This window comes from Xiphophorus maculatus, chromosome 20 (genome assembly GCF_002775205.1).
Source record: "Xiphophorus maculatus strain JP 163 A chromosome 20, X_maculatus-5.0-male, whole genome shotgun sequence".
NCBI lineage: Eukaryota > Metazoa > Chordata > Actinopteri > Cyprinodontiformes > Poeciliidae > Xiphophorus > Xiphophorus maculatus.
The window spans coordinates 25228518-25253055 of NC_036462.1; the positions used below are offsets into that span (position 1 = coordinate 25228518).

The 24538-nt window shown below is 36.4% G+C and overlaps 1 protein-coding gene and 1 long non-coding RNA gene across 2 annotated transcripts; one reads left to right on the top strand and one right to left on the bottom strand.

The window, feature by feature from the left end:
* Positions 1-3205: 3205 nt before the first annotated feature.
* Positions 3206-24228, bottom strand: dnai1 (dynein axonemal intermediate chain 1). Its single transcript, XM_014468368.2, has 20 exons — positions 24082-24228; positions 23911-23964; positions 23121-23258; positions 22708-22788; positions 22278-22401; positions 20931-20986; positions 20630-20785; positions 20423-20482; positions 20206-20325; positions 19951-20035; positions 19746-19863; positions 19352-19395; positions 19011-19258; positions 18356-18445; positions 18093-18180; positions 17884-17963; positions 16333-16481; positions 12606-12705; positions 5528-5710; positions 3206-3396 (listed from the first exon to the last, which is right to left on the bottom strand). The coding sequence occupies exons 1-20, from the start codon at positions 24094-24096 to the stop codon at positions 3301-3303; spliced, it is 2085 nt and encodes a 694-aa protein (XP_014323854.1). The 5' UTR covers positions 24097-24228; the 3' UTR covers positions 3206-3300.
* LOC111612334 lies at positions 8436-10772 on the top strand. The gene is made up of 3 exons (XR_002754557.1): positions 8436-8612; positions 8861-8978; positions 9943-10772. It is a non-coding gene; the product is annotated as an uncharacterized LOC111612334 (long non-coding RNA).
* Positions 24229-24538: the final 310 nt, after the last annotated feature.

Below are 24538 nucleotides of genomic sequence, written 5' to 3' on the forward strand. Positions count from 1 at the left end.
AATCCTCTGGAGTCTTTCCTGATATCAAGGCTGAACCTATTAAAAATAAACCGATTGAAACACATTCTGACTTTCTTTTTTCTTATTTCTTTTCTAAAATTGAAGCATTCCCCAAAATAAACAGATAGTTAAGCATGTTTTGAATGTATTTGTTGTGCGTCAGTGATAAATTTTAAGATAGTTCCACCAGGTTTAATAAACGGCTTCACTCTACCCAGTAAATATTCATAGTCCTCTTTATTGTGAAAATCATGTCAAAAGGTCGATATAAAATTTGTAGTTTGTGTTTCCACTTCGAGAGAGTATTAGTTTCCCTGTTTTTACTTTCCTCTGTTTATTGAAAGGATTCACATCAGTGAAAATATCTCCCCAAAGAATAACGACAAAAAAAAAAAAAAAGTCAATTTGCATAAACCTTCCTGTGCTGGCAGGCCAAATTTATGTCATACTTGAACTAGCAGCTGGGGGCAACACAAAATCATCCAGAGAACCACCAGTGGCTCTTGAATCGCACTTTGGGCCCTCCTTGTGCAAAGCATTTCCACTCAGTAACCGCCTGATAGCACAAAAAAACAACAAACTATTTTTATATCAAACACATTCTCTGACTGGAAATGCTTCACATGTTCTGTTCTCAGTATAGGAAGATTTCTGGTAGTGCACCAGCTTCTATTCCCAATGTAAATAATCATTGGCGCCAGTAAAATAATCGCCCAATGCAAACTTGACAGAGTTAAGAGTGCAAATAAGAGATTTTAAGTGACTGTAACATTTACACAGACCCTCGCTTCAACGATTTCAACAATCTCTGTAATGTGATTCATGCAGTTTTAGTTCTTTAAATAATACAGCACATGTTTCTCATTGATAAAACTAGCGCAAATTAATAAAAGCAGCTTTGTATCTGCAAGAAGTAGAAGGCATCGCAAGCATCTTATTCTTAACTTGTGGATCTGTTAATGAATGAATGGTGGTGGAGGACATGAAGGGCAGAAAGGCTCCCGGTGGCCGAGAAAAACTGAGGGAGTTCAGACCACCTTGGAAACATTAGAGCTCCCGGGTGCAACTTCACCAAATGATCTGGTTATAAAGATGGGGAAGAATTACGAGATAGACAAAATAAAGATGTTTCAAAGCAAAGTCCTCCCTGCAGATTGGAGAATAAAACGGCTTCCAGATCATCACTGGACCGGTGCCCGAGACAGCGTGTACAAGCCAAGATAAGCTGTCTGGCTGTGCTCCACAGGTACGCAATCTTCTACGTCGATTTATGTCTTGCAACACTCCACCTTCCCTCGCTTAGTGGATTATTATTGTATGAAACAATGCATCCCCTGCAGCCTGGTTGTACTGTTTCCAACATGTATAAGTGATATGAGCGAACAAGGTGTCAGGAGATTTTGGCTGATTTTAGTACATGTCAGTATCAAGCATTTGCTGCAGATTTGTGTACATCCAAGGTGCTCTGTTGGACTGGAGAACAGAAAACTCTTTTCTCGTGCTCAAGAAAAGATATTCTTAGAGGAGATTCTAGAATAGCAGCGCTGATTGTGGCAGCATGTTCGAGTAACTTTGTTACATTAGTTCTGATCTGTTGTTTTTGTAGACTTTAGTTCATATTTTGGGGGCGAGGGGTTGGCATTGAATGATTGGAGCATCCTCTGATTTTTGATGCTGTGCTGCTGGAAGGATTTTGTTCTTACTTTTATACTTTCAGACAATTATCACATGTAACCGAGGCAACAAGAGTTTTTTTTTTTTTAAACAACTGGGAGCAGCTGATTAGCATCTCAAAAGCTGAAATAATACCTGAACTACGACCCCGAAACTCAGAGGAATTGAAAAGCAGGCTTCATGGATGACGAGCAGAACCAAAGAGCAGAGAGAGAAGGAGGAAGTTCAAACCATCTCTTTCATTGATCATAATGGGCCATAATCATATCCCAGAGTCCAATGTCTTTATGCCCGGCTTTCTAACCACACAGCGGTTTATAAAGAAGCAGCAAAAAACAAATGAGGTGGATTAGCAGAGCTTGCCAACAACCGATGGTGTTATCCAGGTCAGGACATGTTACTGTGGAGTATCATCACTGCTGCCCAGAGTAGCAGCAGTGAGGAGCAGCAAGATGTTAAGACAATCATGAGACTGTCATACAGCTACAGTTGTCAGCCATAGGTCTCTGAAATTTAAGCAACAGCCAGAAGCAGCAGAATGAAGCAAAGCCTGTAAAATGCAAATCAAAAAGCAGTGGAAAAGGAGTGAAAACTTTTGGTCAATGTAAAAATCCCACCCAAAGAGTCTGAGAAATTTGTATGGAAGAGCTAAAATGAGCTGGAAAGCTACAGTTAGGTTTTTCTTTAACAACTCCCAAACAAATCCCAACCCAATTAGAGATTCCTATCAACTCTGAATTGTCCTCTGAAATCTGCTGAATCCAGTCTGCTACAGTTCTCTGTGTTAAACAGTTTTAATATGTTTATTGTCGACAAATTACATGAAAAGACATGCAGCATGTTCAGGTAAGACAGACTGAAGTCTCAATTAAACAAATATCAAGAAAAACAACAAGTGACTCAAATCAGTTGAACTCTGCTTTTCTTGACGTTTTCTGAATGAAACAAAAACATGTCTCAGCTTTTTATGGCAAAAAACCCCAAAAAACACATTCTGTGATTTTATGGAGACGCATCAGTGTCAATATTGCTTACATAACTTGTGAAAAGACAAGTAATAAAGAAGCACACAATAACATTTCCGACATGTCAGTGTTTCCTTGGGGAGTAAAGATTGCATGGACATTTGCATTACTCTAAATGACTTACAACAAGGTTGTTTCCCAGATGCCTCTGATGCAAATCGGTCTTCTTATCGAGGACCGTTACGCATCTGAAATCACACTTTTAGTCCAAATGAGACAGGGATCCTTTTGCAGAACAGCAACAACCGTCCTCAGTTCCCAGAAAATTCAGGCGATATAACTGAACACAATATAACACAGTGACAAGCATTCCTCTTACAACTTTCACTGAGGGTACTTGTGTCTACTCAATATATCAAAAGTAGAAAAAGAAACAGCAGAACAGCAACAAAAAAAGAAAGAAAAAAGATCAAAAAGAATTTGGGGCATTCAGAAAGCCGCCCAGCTCTCATTTGAATTTCATCAAGTAAGACTCTAAGAGAACATTTGATCAAATACACAGATTGCAACATGTTCATTTTATTTGCTGCAAACATATAAAAAAAAAAAGCCACCATCTGAGAAGCTGCATTGTCTGAATTGAAGCGGAGTCGGTGTGACTTCAGTCCAGCTCTGGTTCTCTCAGCAGGCTGAGCAGCCTGTCCATCTTTAACACCTCTGCTTCTGACCCCTTGGGCAGCTCCTGGCCCTTCTTGCTCTATACACACAAAAACAAGGAACTAACAATTAAATTCTTCTTCTTACCAGGAAGTAAAGGAAATACAGTGGTGGACACAAAGACAGAATAAAACATGTACAGCTCTGGAAAAATGAAGAGCCCAAATATTGATCTCTGAAGTCTTCCTGAGTTAAAACATTAGTATTGCTGTTTCTAAATGAACATGAACTTGTTCTCTTTGCATTATTTGCATCTTTTTCCTTATTTTGACCATTTCTCATTTTCTGCAAATAAATTCAAAACTTTTGCTTGCAGTTTCGGAGACATGTTGTCGATAGTTCTACATGTGTTCATGTTACTCAAACATATAAAAAGTTAAATCAGAGAAACTGATCATTTTACGTGGCCTCTTCATTTTTTCAAGAAATAAGGTTAAAATGTATAAAGTATAATATATTTTAGAATGATTAATTTAATCCCTCATAAAAACATCACAGACCTTGAGGCCAAGGTGACTACATGTGCAAAACAACAGCATGAACCAGAACGTGACAACACAGCTGTGATCACAATACTCTATATTTTAAACTTACTGATACCAATAATCAGAACTTATTTCAGATTGAGTATAAAAAATATGAGCTACATGAATGGTTATAATAAGAACTGAGAGCTGTGGCAATTTTCAAGCCTTAATGTCGTTTTGTGCTCGCCATCTTGGTCCGGACAGGCGATCCTATCAAGACTATTTGCTAAATGCGTTTTTGCGGCTTATTTATTAATTTATTTTTGCCACACTGGCCTTTAAAATCCTCTAAGCACTGTCAGTGATGCTGAACTGTGCAATTATATCACTAATGGACTTGTGAGGCGTAAAGTCAGAAATTGCAGGAGAAGGAGAACTGCGTCTCTGTGCGCGCGCGCGCCGCGTGTTAAGTTGTGTTCCTATAATTCTGTGGTTAAGACAGGATGTTTGGAGGAGTCTGCGTAATACAATGTGCAGTGAAGTGTGTTGTGAAAATGAATGCAATGAATGCTTCTCTCTAGTCATTAAAGTTCTGTCTGGTTTACACGCACTGATGCAAACAACACAAAGGAAAAGTGGAAGCGCGGCAGAGCTAACTGTTAATGGGCTCTGATTAAAGTGTTGTGACTCAGTGTGCCATTTGCTTTCCTCCTGCGTTCAGAAGGACTGATGTGATTACTTCTCAGCTTAAGAGAGGCTTCAGGGACTCATCTAGCAGAGGAAGATTAAAGTGGAACTTTGTTTTTTAGCCCAGCTACATTTTGCTATGCTATTATACACCGCTGACCAAATTGTTTTTCTTTAATTTATTCAAATTGGCATTCTTTCTGTCAACAAGAGAAATAGCGATTCAGATAACTTTGTAACGCGATAGGGAGATTATTCCATAGTGAAATTAAATCAGAGTTAGGTTGAAGACAACTGCAGCTTTTATTGGTTTCCATGACCGTTTAAGTAAACCTGTTTTCAGCAGCTGGTAGGACGGTCTGGTTAATCGGTTTGACTTGTTAATAACTTTTCAGATTTATCAATCGCTGCTGTAGCCGATTGTACTTGGCAGCACGGTCGATATAATTATGCAAGTTTGATGAACATCTTTTGTTCTGAGCGTCAACACAGCAGGTGAAACGAGACACAACTTCTTGCAAACATTTGGCGTATGAGCCAAGACGATTTACTCTCTGTTCATGACAGCAAGTAACATATTTTTAAGATAATTAAATTGGCAGGTGATGATGCTATTTGCACACTTTCAACAACATTTGACAAAACCATTGTAATATTGATAACTTATGAATAATTGAAGTTTTTTTTTTATCAGCATGCTACAAAAAGATTAAATTATTATTAATCTTATTATTTGCTGAGCTGAATCAAGTTGTCCTCTTAGACTATATTAAATATACATAAAGAAATCCAGACTGTTTCCATATATGACATGACGGTTTCTGAGATAAAAGGAAAAACTAATGTGTGCAGAATTCCACAAGCTATGCAAAACTAATATGAGTATCTTTTGCATTTTCCAACAATAAATAATCATAAAAACCTATGTAGCAGCGCTTCCCTGGATATCCAACTACACTGTTACCATTGCACTGCTTACGAGTGGTGGAGCAAATGAGATTTATTGATTTTACTCACCTTGGGCTTCTTGCGGAGGTTTGGAGAGAGCTTGAGGCTGGTCACAGTCCCCCGGTCATCCCCCACAATGATGATAGGATAGATGGGATTAAATTCAATGTGAGTCAGCCTGGTCTTTTTGGCAACCACTATCTGATGGCAGATCCCTTCGAATTTGTTGATACTCAGGTCAAAGACGTGAACCTGAGAAAGATGAGTCATTATAACTCGTTTCACTTTTTTTTTTATCTCATCAAATGTATTGGCATTTAGCGATAACAATGTATAAAAGAAATATCTTAAAGCACAGAAAAACTTGTATTTTGCTAATGTGGTGACAAGAAGAGCACACTGCCTTTCAAAAATAGTTCTTCAGCAGGATTAGTCTGTATCTTCTTCCCATCAATTCCTGACCAGCTTACTTGTGCCTTGTGGAAATATTCCCCTACCATGTATACCATTATACTTTTCAGGTTATTATTGGTAGAAAATTTCATAAACCATGCAGCTTTTTCCTCTTACTAAAAAATTACAAACCACTTTTTCGTTAGTTTGCTACATAAAACGACATTAAAAACACACAGACATTTGTTTTTGTGAACTGACAAAACCTATAAAAGTTCAAAGTGCATGGGACTCGTAATTCTGAGTCTTTACTCTCCATATTTGTGGGCATGTTGGTGCTGTTGATGTTTTCCATGTTCCTAGACTTCCTCATCTACTGGACATCATGTCATAACTGTCACCTTTAATTTATTTTGATAATCTGATGACATCAAATTACAATACTACTATTACAAAGCAGATCCTACATTTTTTTTATGAGAAAGATTACTGTGCCTGTGCTAGTGAAGTGTTCATGCAAAGAACCCTCGTTTGTAACTAATCATCAAGCTCCAACGAGGTACGACTTTCTCTAAACTCTTATCAGTGCAGCTATTAACAACAGTGTTTTTGATGTTCAAATCTAAAGACTAATGCGACATTAGTCATGAGTAATTGCAGGGCAATATGACTGCATTTGTAATTCACAAAGCCACTTGGAGCAGTCAGTTTACTTCACTGAATTTATAATTACCTTGGCTCACATTAGCATAAAACTACAAATTACAGGTCTTAAAATGTTCCCTCCCAAGAATCTTAAAGAGAAGCTTTGTGCCAGAGTCTTGTAGCTCTAAGAAAAGATATATCTTTTTGAGACTTGCTCAATATTCAAAGACAATGAAGCACTGCACTGTATTTATTTCTAACAAAGGAAATTCCTTGTTTATGCAACTATCACACCGCTATCCATCTTTCCCTGCTAATCCTCGCTGAATGCTGCCTTTCTGCAGCTCTTTATTAGGCGAGGGCGAAGAACACTCTGGACAGGTCACCTGCAATGTCCTACGGCCATAAAACGTAACTTCCTGCCTGCTATTTGAATTTTATCTGGGGAAAGTTGCCAGCAGATTAGAACCGTGCCAAGCAGCTCTTTGTCCGCAGTGTATTTTTTCTGTAATTCTCAGTAATTACATAGATGCATGGATTACTGTGTGGCACATTATGAGGATAGCAGAAAGTAATTTTATTTGGACATTTGGCTGCATTTATTTATTATGTTTTTTTACAGACAGGAAAATGACAACAACTTAATCATGAGATACAATAGTATCAACCAAATTCATGTTGCCTGGATTCTCTTCATTTGAAGGGATGGCCATCCAGAACTAAATCTTTGGGAGAGCGAAGGGGGGTACAACAATTTATTGTTTAGGCTGATCTTTCAAGTGGAGATAGTAAAAAAATGCCTCCCTTGATAAAAGGGATCAGAAATGGATCCAAGAACCAGTCCACACAAGGACAAATCCTTGCCCACTTAACTTTCAGAACATGGTCAAGCCAACAAGTTAAACCATCCGACAAGCCACATACTGCATCAGAACTGAATGTCACAGTGCTATCAAAAGTATGCTCTTGAGTAATATACAAGTACAGCCTTATTATTCCAGACAACCCATCCAGTAACATGCGGTGGAAATAAAAACTACAGTCAACTAAAAGTCACTGAAATTCAAAAGTGAGGCTATAAGTCATTTCAAAACTTGTAACCTAAAGGTAAAATTTCTGTTTTACATTCCAGCTAATAAACAAACGTACCTTTCACAATGGAAATATAGAAAAATAACAACGCTGCAGCAATTGGGTTACATAAGTGTGTACACTCGTAAAAGGTTACTTTAGTAAAATGAATGTTAATAAAAATTCAGAATTCACTCTCTTTGGTTGGAGTTCATCAGAATTCTGCATTCTGACTGCAGGCAAGTTAAAGTGATAGTTTCAATTTATCCAGTCTCATTTTCATAGATAACAAAACTCTGGCATTTTACCTGGTGGTGTAAATACTTTTTGCGTCTACTGGATAACCGTTTTGGAACGTTGTAAAGCAAAACAACCTGAATTTTAGCCATGAATACTGAAAACATCCTACTAGAGCCTGGTACTATCAGAAAAAGCACATGCTGAGATCACATCTGGTGCACTACAACTCAACAGAGCCAAACTGGAGTAAATAAACACTCTCAGAATCTGCAACATTCTTGGTAGGCTGGTACATTTGAGAAGGAAGGAAAATGCTGAGTCACGGGAAATGATAATGCAATAGCATTACTCCACACGACTGTATCATCAATTATTGTCCTTCTATGGTCCAGCCCCGCACACCTAATAAAACAAATTACATCACTAAAATAAGTAATTAAGACATCAATTTTAAAATAAAATGTATCTATCTTATACTCTGGTAGACTTTAGGTACTGCATTTCTGTGGTCCCCACATGTCGTAAGGAGATGAAAGAGGTGATTATAAAGTGTTTATGACTATTAAAACTGATAACACACCCAGATTCCTAAGATAATTCTGCTGTAGACTCTGACCTGTGACTACAACACAGTTATGCAGCGATAGAGAGACGACATACATCGTGTGCATGTTCTCGGCAGCTGAGTTGAGCTGAACATTCTGTGTTGGTCACTTGGGTTAAAACAACCGATCGACCATGTTTGGGATGAACGTGCTTGCGTTTTGTGTGCTCCTGTGTGCTACCAGCTGCTCAGCTGAAAACAGTAAGACTATTTTTTACAATTAACTTGGAATCTTGACACATAAGTAAACATTTCGTCCTCTTGGAGATTATTTCAGCACTGCTTGGGGATCAAGAACGAATTGTGCTGTGATAGTTATCTTTCAAATAAAACATTTAATAAGTCAATTGGTGTAGATTATGAACTTTACTAAAATGTAAAGTTGAGTAAAATATTATATATTTTCTTCATGATTTTACAAATTCATTTATGTGGATTTATGTCATCAGCTGTAAGATCAACAAAAAGGACTCTTCAACCTTGGTTGATTGGTGTGTCAGCTGCCGTTGGCTTCCTGGTCATTGTCTTTATTCTCCTGATTGGAAAAAAACTACTAAGTATAAAAAGGTTTGTAAATCACAGTTATTTTTTCTCAAACACTGATGGTGTTGCTCTGTAATCAGTTTCTTTGAGACTTTTAAAAAATCACGTTCTGATGTTAGAAGGATGTTTGTAAAGACAAGTCTTTACTCTGGTCAGAAATTTCAGATTGTTACCTTACTGCGAAGCGTTCTGGGGCTCTACCTCAGATGTGTGACGCATTCAGATAGAGCAAATTATTTCTGAAATGTTGAGATATTTAATCTGTGAAAATGTGGACATACACTGCTATCATTGAAACCTATTTTTGTTGGTTTTCTGCTTCTAATACATTTTCTGTTTAACAAATGTTTCAAATTTAACTGTTGAGCACTCTTCTTTCTGACTAACAAAAAGCCTAGACTCATAATTATACTGTGGTAGAGTCCCATGGCTAAGAACAGCTGTTTTGAAATGACTTATTTTTATGTAATTTGCATTGTATAACCGACGATATTTAATGAAGCACTTTCATTAAATATGAATGTGCTTCATTCATATGAAGCACATATGAATGAAGCACATTCATATGTGCTTCATTCATATGAATGTACTTAGTTATAAATGTACAAACATTTATAACTAAGCAAAATGTAATAAAGCTCAAATCTAATCTCACAAAGCCTTTTATTAATAGAGATATATGAGTGTTAAATTTTAACTTTGGCAAATTGTAGTGTAATCTTTCTTTTTTTGAAGTTTAACTTGGCTCTCTGCATTAATGCATTGCATGACACTGCAGAATACTAACTTGCTGGTTGATCAAAAAAGTCAATTTCTTTTAATTCTGTAAAGAGGAGTGGTGATTAGATTGACCACTTAACACTGCATCTTTTTTTCTTGGTCTGGCATTAAAATAATGTTTTGGGGTGTTTTGACCCCATTAAAAATGTAGGTGAAAGCATCCAATCAAGCCACCAATCAGTGCGTCCGTTGTTGTACTGTGTTGCAGGGAAACAGAGGAGAAACGAGGCTATGAATTGACCCAAAAGCTGGACCTGGACGTCTATGAAACCAATCTGTAGAAACTCATCTGCTTTTTAGAAAACTACTGTGCCCACGCAGTGACCAGTCCAATAGTGATGCACATTTTCAACAGAGAAAATGGCTGAATTTAATTTACACTATCATCCTATGTAATGAGGACTCCTTTTCTAAGTCATCTTTTTTTACAAGTTATAAAATCTGGCTAAAACAGAAAGACTTTATAGACAGTGTATATAGTACAGTAACATCACAAATGTTCCTCTTCAGGTTCACAATTATGTGAAGTCACCAAGAATGTAAACAAATATATTAAAAATATAAGTACAATGTGGAGTTGGGTTGACATGATATTTTTAACTAACCTTTGATTGCTTGCACTGCTATTTTCTCTGAGAAAAAAGTGTTGCCATTTGGAAATATTTTCATTTTGAAAATGACGAGTTGAAAAAGTTGAATTCTTAGAGGTAGGGTCAAAATGATCTATACTCCTTGTAGGTTTAGGTAGGCATCTAAAGACTGAATGTGATACTAATGTGTTGATTGATCTAGCCAGAGTCCCCACTTATCTATGATAATGAAGTTTTGGAAGGAGCTAAATTTAATGGCAAGGAGACGTTCTAACCTCAATGACTTGGACCTTATTAAAAAGACGAATGGTTAAAAATGCAAAAAGGCTGCATCTAAGTACAAATGTTAGTTTGTTGCAACGCAAAGCAAGACTGGAGAAGGATATAAATAATTTTCAACCTGTCATTTTTGTTCAAATGTAAATAAAAACAGACTTTCCAAAAATAATACCCTTTGTACATCGTCTTGTCTTTTGGGATTTGCTCATTTAATTTCTAGGAAACTACAAAGACTGAAAAATGTGTGTGACAGTTCCTACAGAGAAGGTTGAGAGGACATCCACCAGAAACAGTATACACACAGAGCTTGAAGACTAATCACCAGCAGAGATGACCAGACTTTCTCATTATGTCATCCAGACACTTTTCTAAACAGGCAGCTCAGATGGAGGATCAGGGACAGAGAGAATTTGTTTGCGCCACACAACTGTGTGTCATTCTTGCACCTCAGCCTCCAGTCAATGCATTATCCTCATGAACACATGTGCACAAGCTCACACAAACCCACACACTCACACCATTGTTCCTCTGACATTTTGTGGCGCGGCAGAAGTAACTGAAAGCCAGGTTGTCATTATTGGTATACATGCATCAAGGAGCACACGACTTAAATGAGTCACTCAAAGCTCTACTCGAGAGTTGCTACAGAAATTGATTAATGTGCTGCAACAAAACCGCTGTACTGAGAGAACATGGAGGTTAATGCCAGTCAATAAATGTGAGAGTTCTGTGTGTCTTATATCATTCCTTTTAATCTGACCAAAATAAAATACTCAGTCTTGATGAAATTGAGAAAATACAACTGAACACAGGGATCAACCTTCAATCCTGTGCTGCATGTCTTCCCCTTCTCTCCTCACCTTTCTTCCTGTCAAACTACTAACGTCACAAACTTAAAACACACAAAAACATTGCCATTTCAAATGGCTATTAAAATATATGCTTTATTCATTCTTTTGCCACACCCCAGAGTCTACAATAAGGTGGAACTGCAACAAATTTTAAAGTAGTCTATCACAATTAAAGCTAACATAAAATATGAGACAGAGGTATGGTTGCAAAGATTCAACCATACCTCTTTGCAATTTGAAATGTTGATCCAAAAACCTCCTTGCCAAAGCTTCTAATAAATGGAAAAGCATCCTGCTATTCTGGTTCATTTTCTGGTAAATTTCTACCACATATACTAGAAACGCAGAGCGGGAACAATTGTCCCGAAAGCAGCCCTGGTTCCACGTCTCAGGCAGGGCAAAAGGTTGGTTGTGTGGTATAATGAGTTATCCTATGCCACAGCTGGTGCCTGTGGTGACCAAATCCTGGCAGTTGAGAGGACATGATATAAACACACCAAGGATCACATAAGGTGTCTCTCAAATTACTCAGCTCACATTTCCTCTCTGTCGTTCTCACTAGACTTCACTTGGCGCACTGCAAAGGAAACGTGTCAGACATAACAACCTTGACTTTTATAGTGTTGCGCAGACTGAGAGGACCAACAGATGGGGACAGCTTGAAGCCATACAGAAAAAATATGTGAAGATAAGCAACATGACACCCACTGAAATTACTTTTGCCTGGAATCAATAACTAGGAAGCTTCTTTGTTACATGAAATCAGAGTCTGAACCAACTCGATTTCCTGAGGTTACTTAACTTTGATTTGAGACTCATCCAATATATAAAGAAGATTAAAAAGTGAGTGGCAGATGGTAGATGGTATAGCTGTGGTGCTTCACATGTTCAGTCAAATAAATGTCAAGTTATCGTTGACACCCAGCAGATACGTGTTGCCGCATCTGTGCAATCTCGGAGGCAAGCACGCTTCAGGCTCTGATGAAAGTCTAAAACTGGTGACATGCTTCTTTTAAAAACGGGATCATGTTTAAAAGAAGAATGTTTTGTATGTTCTAAATTCTAAAGGTAGAAAATGATTAGAAGTTCTGCTCATTTTACCATGCTGCATTTTGAAAAAGGAAAAGGAGAGAACTGAAAAAGGCCCTTACCTTTCTGTCTATTGTCACAGCAGCAAATATAGTGGAGGAATAAGGAGCCCAGCAAACATCTCCAACGGGTGAGTTGAGGTCGAAGGTGAACATTGGAGTGCTGAAATAATTACAAAAGTAAAGCTAAAGTAAAATACAGGCAAAGTTGCTCACCTTAAACATACATTTAATTGCGCATTTAATTTTCTGAGAACTGATATATTTGATAATCCCTTTGGGAATGCACTCAGGAGCAAGTGAAAACGGAGGCCCTGTCACATGACCAAATTCTTGTTCCTGAATAGAATCCAGAAACATGTATAAAAGAGTGAAAGACTCAAAATGCATTGCCTGAAGAATGCATATCACCTTGTGCAATCAATGCTTCTTGGCACACATTTCATTTGCACATTCAGGTCAGTGTGCTATGTTTGAATCCGTTGAAAAATTCAAAGCTTAAAAGCTTGGAATATAACTGACCAGAATAAAGATAAAAAAGAAATAGCTACACTAACAAAACGCTAGTTTTGATTACTTTGACTCGTTAGTTTTTACATGTCTAAGCCCGTCGCAAAAGGCAATAAATCAATGAATCAATAGTCAGTATTTTCGAGGGGCAATTTTGTTTTTAGAGACATGAGAGGCACTATGTCAAAGTGTTAAAGATCGCACTTTGAAATAGTGCATAGTAAAAATACAAAACTTAAAATTTCTGAATTCAAACATGGAATTCATATTTCATTTTATTTATAGTTTTGGCTTTGTATGGTTTTTATATTCCTTTTTAAATTGCTTTTGGTTGTGTTTTTTATATTTAAAATATCATTCAGTTTTAGGTGTTCTTTACAAAATTAAAGTTTGTTGGAGCCATTAATAATATATATATATATATATATATATATATATATATATATATATATATATATATATATATATATATATATATATATATATATATATATATATATATATATACAGTACAGACCAAAGGTTTGGACACACCTTTCTAATTCAATGGGTTTTCTTTATTTTCATGACTATTTATAAGGCAAGAAATCCCACTTATTAACCTGACAGGGCAACACCTACGAAGTGAAAACCATTTCAGGTGACGACCTCTTGAAGCTCATCAAGAAAATGCAGAGTGTGTGCAAAGCAGTAATCACAGCACAAGGTTGCTACTTTGAAGAAACTAGAATATAAGGGGTATTTTCAGTTGTTTTACACTTTTTTGTTTAGTGCATATTTCCACATGTGTTATTCATAGTTTTGATGCCTTCAGTGTGAATCTACAATGTCAATAGTCATGAAAATAAAGGAAACTCATTGAATTAAAAGGTGTGTTCAAACTTTTGGTCTGTACTGTATATATATATAATCCACCACACTAACATGTACAGTGCCAAAGTGTGTTGTTACTCCTTCAACCATCTCACGTTTTGTCAGCCTTATATGATAGAAATATAGGATGCACAGGAGTGCCAGAAGGTTGTGCTCTCAACCTTCTACACATCTTCATCCTTGACCTGCTTACAGCATTCCTTTATCTTCAAAATGCTGTTTATTTCATAGCATTCTCTGAGAAACTTCTGAGACCTTCACAGAACAGCTTTACCTGTACTAGAAATAAACAGCACACAGCTTAACTTTATTTATAAATTAAGTGAATCCTGAAAAAAGACCCCCAACATATTTCCTTGTCTTTCCTCTACGCCTTCAGGTGGAATTTTTTTAATTGAAAGATAAAATACCCCCCTCAAAAAAAACTATTTATGATATTTAAAACTACTTTATATTTGTGTGTGAGGAATTCAGGGCAAATTAACTAAAGTCTAGTCTCTCCACAGTATAAAACAGAAACCTACTCACATATAGCTGTCAGAAGATGGAGCAATTTTCAGTATACCTATTGTTTTTTCTCTGCATAAGGTAAATGCACATGCACCACTTACCCACTGATATTAATCATAATGTATTCTACTTTCACTGATTTTTGGAAGGCATATGTTGTTGTAACCCTTGTGGCCCACAAACACTGCATTGTTTTGCATTGAAGTCTAATCATCAGGGAGATACACATTCATTCCTTCATTCATTTATTTACAAGGCCTGGCAGTATTTAATTCCATGGTGAACTGAGAAGTGAACGTGTTGGAATTCAGAAATCTTAAGTTTTGTATTTTTAGGATGTTAAGGATCACACTTTGAAATAGTGTCTCTCATGATGAGCAAATGATTACTATCATTATTCAGTCAAGCTGCTTGTGCAGTCAAAATGTGGGCGGATGTGTGGGTTAATCAAATGAGCCAAGAAAATTATGTTTGATCCACGATGAGTCTAAGAAGCTCATAAAGACTAACACACTGCAAAACCATGGAAAGATCAGAGGAATTACTATTACATATCACTGAGTGTCTGACTATTTGCAAACAAACCATTAAAAGTGTTAAGGTTATTGTTGAACCATTATTTAACAAGAACACATTTTTGTGTGATTCTTTCATTGGCAAAATGAAAAGAAAATGCATATATATATATATATTAAGTTTTATATTATTCAACTAATCAAAATGACAATAAAAACAGGCTTGTCCGTTGGATGTTAAACATGGAGGCAGTGTTGACATCTCCTTTCAACCCAACCCTGAGTTTCAAAGAAAGACTGTAACACTAGTCATTATAGCAGTCATGTTACTTCCCAGAGCTTTCAATCTCCTGTGAAAATGAACCTCTTCCAACAAACACGAATACTTCACAGAACAACACCTACACACTCTTTCAACAGGTTCAGCGCTGCCTATTTTAGTCAATGGAAAGTTCAGCTAAGCCAGCAGACACAGATGGTACGCTGGCTCTTGTGATGGTGGGCAAGTGTCTTAGCACCACATAAACAACAGTGTCACAGACAAGTGATGATATATGTGTTGATAAATGGCGTCTCTGATAGTCTGGTGATTAGTCCAGTGGAAAAGCCCGCTAACTGTCCAGTTGATTGCTGCAGCAGGCTTTAGTCCCAGTAATTCTGGAATGGTAGGATTAAAAGGAAGTAGACTACAAAGGACTGAATGCTTATTTAAATTAAATTTAAAGTTAAATATTATACAAGATAAAAGGTCTCTATTTACAGATCAAACCATGCCTCGTAGGTGCTCATACTGTCACCTAAGGGTACAGAGCTACTAGCCATTGAGGCATGGACACTATTAGACCACTAAAGGTCATCCGTGATACCTTGCACCAAACTTTCAGCAGATTATATTAGTAAGGTGAAAGCTTTAGGGGATATTATGCTGTCCGAGCACAATGTGCTACTTTATAGCATAATCAAGTAACTATATTAACGTCAGTTGTTATAAAAATGCTGTACATATCAAACATGACTTAGGAGAATTTGACTTCACAATTTGATTACTTGAAATTGGCTTCTGTCTCTTGAAGAGCGCCTTCTCTATTCAACACTCTGTCTTCATCATCACAACAATGCTTCTCTGTTATGCCCTTTATAATGGTTCTTAGGGGAGTTGGACTGAGAAGTAGTTTGTATGATAAGTTAGGATAAATTTAGATTAAATTCACAAGAGTTTTAGGGGACAGACTCATACTTATCACAAATGGAAAAAAAAACATACAGTTCCTCCTGCTGTTCATTTGACTGTTACGTGTACTGATTACTGATTAGGGTAGAGTTTATTATTTTATGGTTAATAGCTATAAGAAAAGTCAAATGACTCGATTTCTGTTTCTTACTTGACGGTGTGGTCCCAGATTTTGACATTCCAGTCTGAACTGCAAGAAATAAAAATTTTGGGATGGAAGTGGTTCCACTTAACAGTATCCACTGGCATACGATGGGCATCATATGTCTCCAGGAACTGACTGGAGTAAGTCTTGGAGCACTAGGGAATAAAAGGAAAAAGTTGATTATTACCTACAAATCAAAGTGAAAAGAAGTCCATATTCTCAAGACAGTTCATAAGTTACTCAGCTCATTCGGTGTCTGCATATTAGACCTTAAAATAAGGTTTATAACATCTACAACACTAACAAAAAAAAAATGGAAATGTCTTCACTCAAATATTACCAAATCAAGATATGGCATATACTGTATATAGACTGAAAAGAAAACAGAGTTCAACTAGGATTTTACATTATACTTTAATTTATTTATTTTTTTCCATATTTTTTAATTCTTGTTTTCTAGTTAACCTCTACAGAATGTGTGTCACATTACAATAGGAAAGAGTGTTGAAATTATTTATAATTCCTTTTTACTTATCATAATTATGGTATTTTATCAGGGACATGTGAACCTTATTTGTTATTCTATGCAGATAACTATATAATGATTTTCTTGTTATTTATTATTGTGTATATGCTTCCACTGTGGTGTTAGCCTAAAGTGGTTTGGTAAAAATGTTGCTGCACTGAAACTTAAAGTGAAATATAAACCTCACAGCCTTATTCTAAATTTGATTTAGGGATTGTGAAAGCAACAAAATAGAAGAGTTAGATTGCAGGGATAAATTAACAAGACAATCTTAGGTAAACACTTGATAGGTTGTAGACACAGCTGCTGCATTTTCAAACACAGTCAAAATGACTGCTGTCCTGCAGCTCTGTGAAAGATTGTTAATCAGTCCTCTCTAAGGTGTCCGTGCCAACGTGACAGAAGGAGGATCTAATTCCACACATATCGGGGAAGTGTCTGTCAACAAGTTAGCAAGAACAGCCGAGTGAAGCAAAGGTGATCCTGAGTCTTTTTGCTTTCTTAGTAGAACTGTAAGGTATCAAACATATTTCAAATGTGTGTTTTATAGTGTCTGAGTTGAAATTAATTTCTATACAAAATTTTAAGATGCAGCCCACTGACACAGATACCAAAAGGTTAAAGTGGGTCAGTATGGCATGTTTTCATTTCATCACTCATCTCCAAGGACTACTGTTAAGAGGAGTTAATAAAAAAATAATTAGAGTTAGAGTTTAGTGTTAATGATTCTACAACCATAACACACATGTGGCACTTTGGATAAATACTGCCCACCCCTGGCTTTGTGACATTTAGAGAATGATGCTTTATTCTCATTTAAAATGAATTCACTTTCATTCATGTTTTACACATAAACTTCTTTTGGCTTGAGAACAAGTTCAGATAGCCTTATTACTGTACGTCAAATTAAGATGTGACTTCTTTTTTTCCTGAAGGTCTGCCTGTCGAAGTGGATCACATCAACAAAATCTGTAATGTAATTTTAGAAGTGTTATTCAGACACATCAGCTTTTGAAATCCTTCACACATACCTTATATATTTTCCCCTCTTCTGTGCCAACTAAGAACAGATAATCAATCTGTTTGTGGAAGTCGAGTGATGTACCATGAGCTGCACATAAGAAGCATAAAGATATACACTGTCACATATCTGAGTCTCATTTAATAAACTAATTTTATAAATCAAAGTGAAAACATTATCACAGAGAGACTCTCATAAAGGTCTGTGAGGGAGTCTTACAGATGACAGGCAGCTGTGAACCATCTGACCCATCAGATGGAGCACCTTTCACAGACAGTCTGATGATGTCCGATGACATGAGCTCATTCTGCCATACAAATATACACTTAGAAAGCAACATACAGATACATAACAAATACTTTAATAGTTAAAAAAAAGAACAAACACATGAATTTATGATCGCAAAATGTGAATACACAAAAGCGAGAAATAATCATTCAAATAATCAAGTTGCACTTGCAGTATGTACTGACTGTACAAACCTTGACAAGTGTCCAGGTCACAACTCTGCCATCAGATGACACTGAACAAAACATATGGTTGCTGTCCATATCATCGTTTTGCCAGCGCACCTGAATACAAGATGTCTGTGTGAGAAGACTAAACACATAAACAGATTGAAGATTTTGGATTATCTTCAGCATTCAAACTGACAAAAATATGTCTCTATTTAAATGTATCCCAAACCTAAATAACTATACAAAGTTTCCCACAAGAAAACTTGCAAAGCCCGGTGGTTGGGTGCCAGGGCAGTCATTCATCCAATGGCCTGTCGTGTTTTTGAGTTAAAAAGTGTTTAAAGTTGACAGTAAATTTGAAAATATCACTTGATAATTATTCGTTATTGAAAGATTGGGAGATTCATACCTGAACACCAACTATAAAGCCTGAAAAAATGCAACAATTTTAAAGAGACTTAAAAAAATAAGCAATGTTTAGCCTGGTGGGAGCACAAGTAAACCCTGGTGGCTCGCCAGGCTAAAAATACACTGGGGGAAACCCTGACTTGTTTGTTTGAAACTAAATTTCTTTTTTTTTTTATCTACTGAAAAACTAACCTGAGCATGAAAAAAGCAAGCTGAGTACTTCAACATTTAACTGAACACACAAACAGTGAACTCCCCAACCTAATGTTACCTGCCAGACAGGATCTGTGTGCTTTCCGGTGCTTGCGGTACTCTTGTAAACAGGGTCTTCTTGTTTCTCCTTCAAGTTGTAAACAGCCACACAGCCATCGTAGAAACCCACTGCCACCAAATACGAGAGTTGTGGATGGATGTCCAGGCAGAGGATCCCAGAGGCTGTGGAGTAGATGTGCTCCGGAAAAGCCGAGTTCTTCAGTGAGAAGAAGAGCAGCATGCCGCCCTCCTGTTTACCAAAGTCATCTAGCCACAACAGAGAAGAAAGATGATTTGGAAAGGATCAGTTTTTAAAAATGATTCAATAATAATGTTATAACAACTTCAATTAATACTCACATGATCCTAATCCCACAGCAAACAGGTCCTGATATTTGTTATTCCTATCGAATAATAATGAATTATCAATCATCCTTCTCTTTTGCGACAGTAATGAGATACAAAACTGAAAATGTATTAATGGTCCTCTTTACTAATGAATAAAATCCAGACTTCAACCTTTTGAAATGAAAATTCAAAATGTTGAACCAACTGCACCTATCAGACATAGGCATCCACTAAATTAGCGGGGAGGAGGTTCAGTCTGGCATTAATCAGAAAAGCAGCACAAAGACTCATGGTGGCTCAGGAGAAGTTGCATACTGATAAAATGTGATAGAGTTCACAGGGAATCGGAACTTTACAAATCCATTATTCAGATTTCATGTTTCACAGATTTGATAAATCAACACACCAGCAGAGGGCAGTGACAGTCAAATGTCTGGCTTTTTCATACTGAAACGTCCACAAAGGCAGAAGAGTTCCCTCCTGGTCTCTGAACTCATCTGAGGCATCCTCAAAGTACTTAAAATCTGAAGGTTACAAAAGGAATGCAGTTAGAGAACAACATAGAGCAAAGTGTGTTGTTAAAAATGTGTTTCACATATAAACGGTCATGCCTTGTGCTATGTCATCCATTGTATTTTGGATGACCATTCGTTCAATGATCATGGCTACCTCGCCCACTTTAGCGAGCTCCTCATTCTGTAATAGAAACACAGCAAAGTTTTGGGGTCTCCGGAAATACTATTTCAACCAATTAGGTTGAATATATTAGTTTTGGTTTGGTAATGTGTAGACTGCATAATTTAAATGTATATATTGAATGTACACAATGATATATTAATGAAGGAAAGCTTAAAAAAAAACTTTACCGCCATCATCATCTTTTTCTTGACATCAAAATCATCTTTTTTCTCTACTGTGGATTTCTTTCTCTTTTCAATTATGTCTTGGTTCTGCATTTTCTGAAAGTATGCATCGTAGATCTCCCACTGCAAGCAATCAGTTATTAAAGTCAACCAATCAGTGTTTCACACAAAGAGAAACACTCTCTCTCACAACACACCAGAACACAAGTGTGCAACATACCTGATTAACAGAGCCAGAAAAGGTGACGCGGGGAGGAGGTTCAGTCTGGCAGCTTCTTTCCTGAGGAAAAAGGAAAACCTCTTTATCTTAATACATAGTACATCAATACATAAGCAACGACAAAGTGTGTTAATACCAATATTATAGTGCCTACTTTGTAAACATTGCCTATGTTAACTACACACAATAGTTACTGCTTTTTCATACCCTTGAAGGATTATTGCGAGTCTGTCCTGCTCTTTCACTGAAGTTGAATTGATTTGTAATTTTTGCCTCCCTCTTGCGACGTTTTGAGGAAGCACTACGTGGTTTGTCCTCATCTCCAGTTTCTTCACTGTCGCCTCCATCCTCCACAGGTGTAGTCTGTTGTGGAAAATCAGCAGAGGGAGGTTCAAGTTCAAAATACACAAGTCAAACTTGAGTATTTACTCAAGTATTTACAGTATTTTTTTCCACAATGTCTTAAATCATTTTAAGTGCCTATATACAGACTTTTTCTTCTTTTTACCGGGGTTTCAGCGTGCGCCTCAGATGATTCTACTTTACTCTCCACTGGTACAAGCCCTGGGCAAATATGGCATATTTATTCTTAAATTTATAGTTCATAAAGCAAACAAAATACACTCTGTACATTGTGTAATTCTGCAAACTGTTGGTTAGCTTAATAGTGGCATCTAGTGGCTCCAAATATTCACTACACCAGAGAATAAAGAAACAACATAAGCTACAAAAACCCTCTTAAAGTAAAAAAAAAAACCTTATCATTCTTAAAAGGACAAACATTGCTAAGCCCAGACAAGCCAAAAGTCCCCCAAAAACAACACATAATCTCTATAGTTTTTTAAAGCAGATCAATTTAACACTTTTTTTTTGGGTGGGGGGGCTTGTAAATTGACTGAAGTACCAAATTCAATTTCCAATTTTTTATTTATTTATTTTTCTCTCTTTCGACTCTTAAAAGGAAATTACAAATGACAGAGATTATTTTCAAAAACTCACTTCTATTTTAATCATCCCTTCTGGGAATTGACCAGATGCAAAACTTCTTGTGTTCAAATAAGAAAATAGGTCCTGGGTAGGCTGACATCAGTCTTAACTACGAAAACCCAAGGAATGAAATGATGACAATAAATCCAGATTTTCCAAAAATTAAATTTTTGTAATGGGCAAATTCGATTTATTGATAAAAATACATTTATCGCCCAGCACTAGAACAACCCAATCTGTGGTATAAGAACCTACCTAAGATCATCCCATGACTGCCACATAGAGTCAGTCAATGTTTGTTTTTTGTTTATACAGTATATGTCCTTTATGAGTACAAAATGCCTGCAGATAGAGGCATTAAATAAATCAACAAATGCCCAAACATTATTCAAGCATTTTTCCGTGTTATAATTTAGCTGTTGTTTTTTTTCTTTGAGAGGACCTTTGACTGCCCTCTATGCATTTATAACTTTCCCATCTACCATGTGTGCAGTGTTAGTTTAGTTAGTTGAAATACAGGCGGACAAGGCTTGCTAACTCCTAAAGCTACCAACCTCGCACAAGATTTTTCTTGATCTCTTGTTATCCATATAATATAAAAACATGCTGATAAACTGAAGTTGAAGAAATTATCACTACTTTTATCTTGGGTGGTTATTCTGTTGTGCATTGATAACTCACTTCTATATTCCTTAATTAAAATGATCACTCAAGTTTTTTTCTTTCATGTTTTTTGCCACTTTTCAGATAGGGGGAAAAGACAATAAAAGCCTGGACATCATTAAACATAAGAAGTAGAATTCCTTTTTTTTTATATGTCCTTTAACTGTCCAGATCAAAATTCCAGGATTCTTTACAGCTGCCATACCTGTAGGAAGCTGAAAGAGGCTAAGTCTTCGAGCTTCCTCAGAGTCTTTATGCAATAGGTTCCCATCCAAAGCAAAGTGGACAGCCAAGTGATCCACAGCAGTCACTGGCTTATAGAAATGTTCCTAAAATAGACAAATAAAAATGATGAATATTAGTAAAATAAATTAATTTCAATACAACTGAGTGATTTCCCCAAAATACCTTAGTTATCTGCTCAGAAGACATAAGATAAGTAAATATCACAGTAAAGACTTCAGGCAATATACCAATTTAATTTTGTGTCTTTATAAAGAGCCAACAAGCGTAGTTGTTTTCATACGACGATGTTAAAATGCCTTATTTGGATTGACAGTGGCTATAATTTTGCAATAATGGTAGCATGTACATTATATTATGTAATTTTATATGCTGAGTTATGACTTCCCTACCTTGAAGCTGTAGCGAACAAGATTTTTGGGAGCATGTGGGTTGTTTGCATTTAGAACTCTTGTAATTTCCTCTTTCAGCTCCTACATAAATAAATCAGTACAGGTCAAAAAAAACAAAATTACATGAATGTAATGTAAAATAAATATCACCCAGGGCAGATAATTTGATAAGCCAGAAAATCACAAAGAAAGAGAGAGAGAGAGAGAGGGAGACATTTCCGCATGACAATATCATCCATTTCTTGTACAGACACCAGTTATCCATCATTCACTGCTGAAAACAAGCAACCACAAAGTTTACATTAGAGTTTAATTTAAAAATTAATATATGTGATCTGTTTCTGTCTTAAGTAGGACTTGTGTCCTGTTTACAGGCCTGTTTCATCATTCATCCAGTTATATTCTTCTCTTACAGCCTCTGAGAGGTCCAGATGATGATGATGATGATGATGATGGTGGTGATGATGGTGATGATGATGATGATCCGCATTGGATTTGGAATGGAAAGAGTCGTCCAAGCCATCAGTCGCATCCCATGTGTCATCGTCATCCTAGAATGTCAAGCAAATAATAGATCCATGTCTGTAGAAAACAGAAATTTATATTTTGGTGTACAAATGCATCGCAAAAGTAATCATATCCCTCGGATTATTCGATAGTTTGTCATGGTCCAACAACAAATTTCAGTCTTGGTAGTTGAAATGTTATTCCTTCCACTTTACAACCATGCCCCAGGTTTTGTTGGTCTACTCTACACATACACATAGTTTTCTGGAAAACTTCCAGAAAACTGTAAAACAGCTGAAACACTGACTTCTTTTAAATCTCAACTAAAAACCCACCTGTTTAGAATTGTATTTGAAATGTAATCAATTACAAATTTATTGATGGAACTTGACTTAATGCTTTGTTTTGATTATTGATTCTATATTGCATTGTGTTTCTGTGTTTGTAATGATGTAAAGCACTTTGAAATGTCTTGCTGCTGTAATGTGCTATACAAATAAAATTTGATTGATTGATTGATTGATACCATTACAATTAAATATATTGCAGTTCGTGGCAAGTAACAAAAAGTTTAAATTCAAAGGCCGTGAAAACAAGACACTTTCATGATAAAGTAAATCATTTATTTATCCAAATGGATATTTAGGTTTACTCGCTTTCAGTTGTTTACTTCTAATATTTGGGAAATAAACGCACCTTTAATACAGCTCTGGATAACTTCTGGCCGGACAATTTGTGAACACTGGAGCCCTGTTGGAAAACAAATCAAGACGAGAGTAAAAATGTAAAGTCAACGAGTACGTGCGCAGTAGTCTTGCGATTTTGCTAGTAGCACAGCTAGACTAAGTAAGATTTGGTAACAAATACCCTTCTAGTAGCCATATTCGCGGGAATTGAGGTAGGACCCCGGTTTCAAAAGCTTGGGAAAATATGTCTACGTCTGTTTTTGTCAATAAAAATGAGACAAACTCTTCAAACGGTCACAAGCAAAAGGAGAACGCGCTTAAAGGACGCTGCCTGGCTAGTGTGTTCTGGTTACCATGACAACCGCCAGTCTTTCCGTTACTGGCGGTTGTTAGGATTTAACAGTTACGATTACATAGACCCTATAATAAGGTATAAAAGTTTAACATGTCATATAGTTTCCATGGCTTTTATTTGATAGTTTCTTTAACATCATTTTATTTTATTTTTTTTAAAAGCGTTACATTTCAATATCAAGTTAAAATGTAATATCATCACATTGATTGAAAAATAATATGTGAGTTTTAAAACATCCCAGGTTGATATTTAGATTATAACGGAGTAAATAACAGAGCTGCGT

Bases quoted from the DNA above. Each gene is read 5' to 3' on its own strand.
- dnai1 (XM_014468368.2), bottom strand. The intron at 20,987-22,277 runs GTATGGCAGCTG...ATATTTGCCCAG, and splicing joins CCTCTTTCAGCTTCCTACAG to GGCTTGTACCAGTGGAGAGT. The intron at 19,396-19,745 runs GTGTGTTGATTT...ATTATTCGATAG, and splicing joins ACTGTCACTGCCCTCTGCTG to GAATAACAAATATCAGGACC.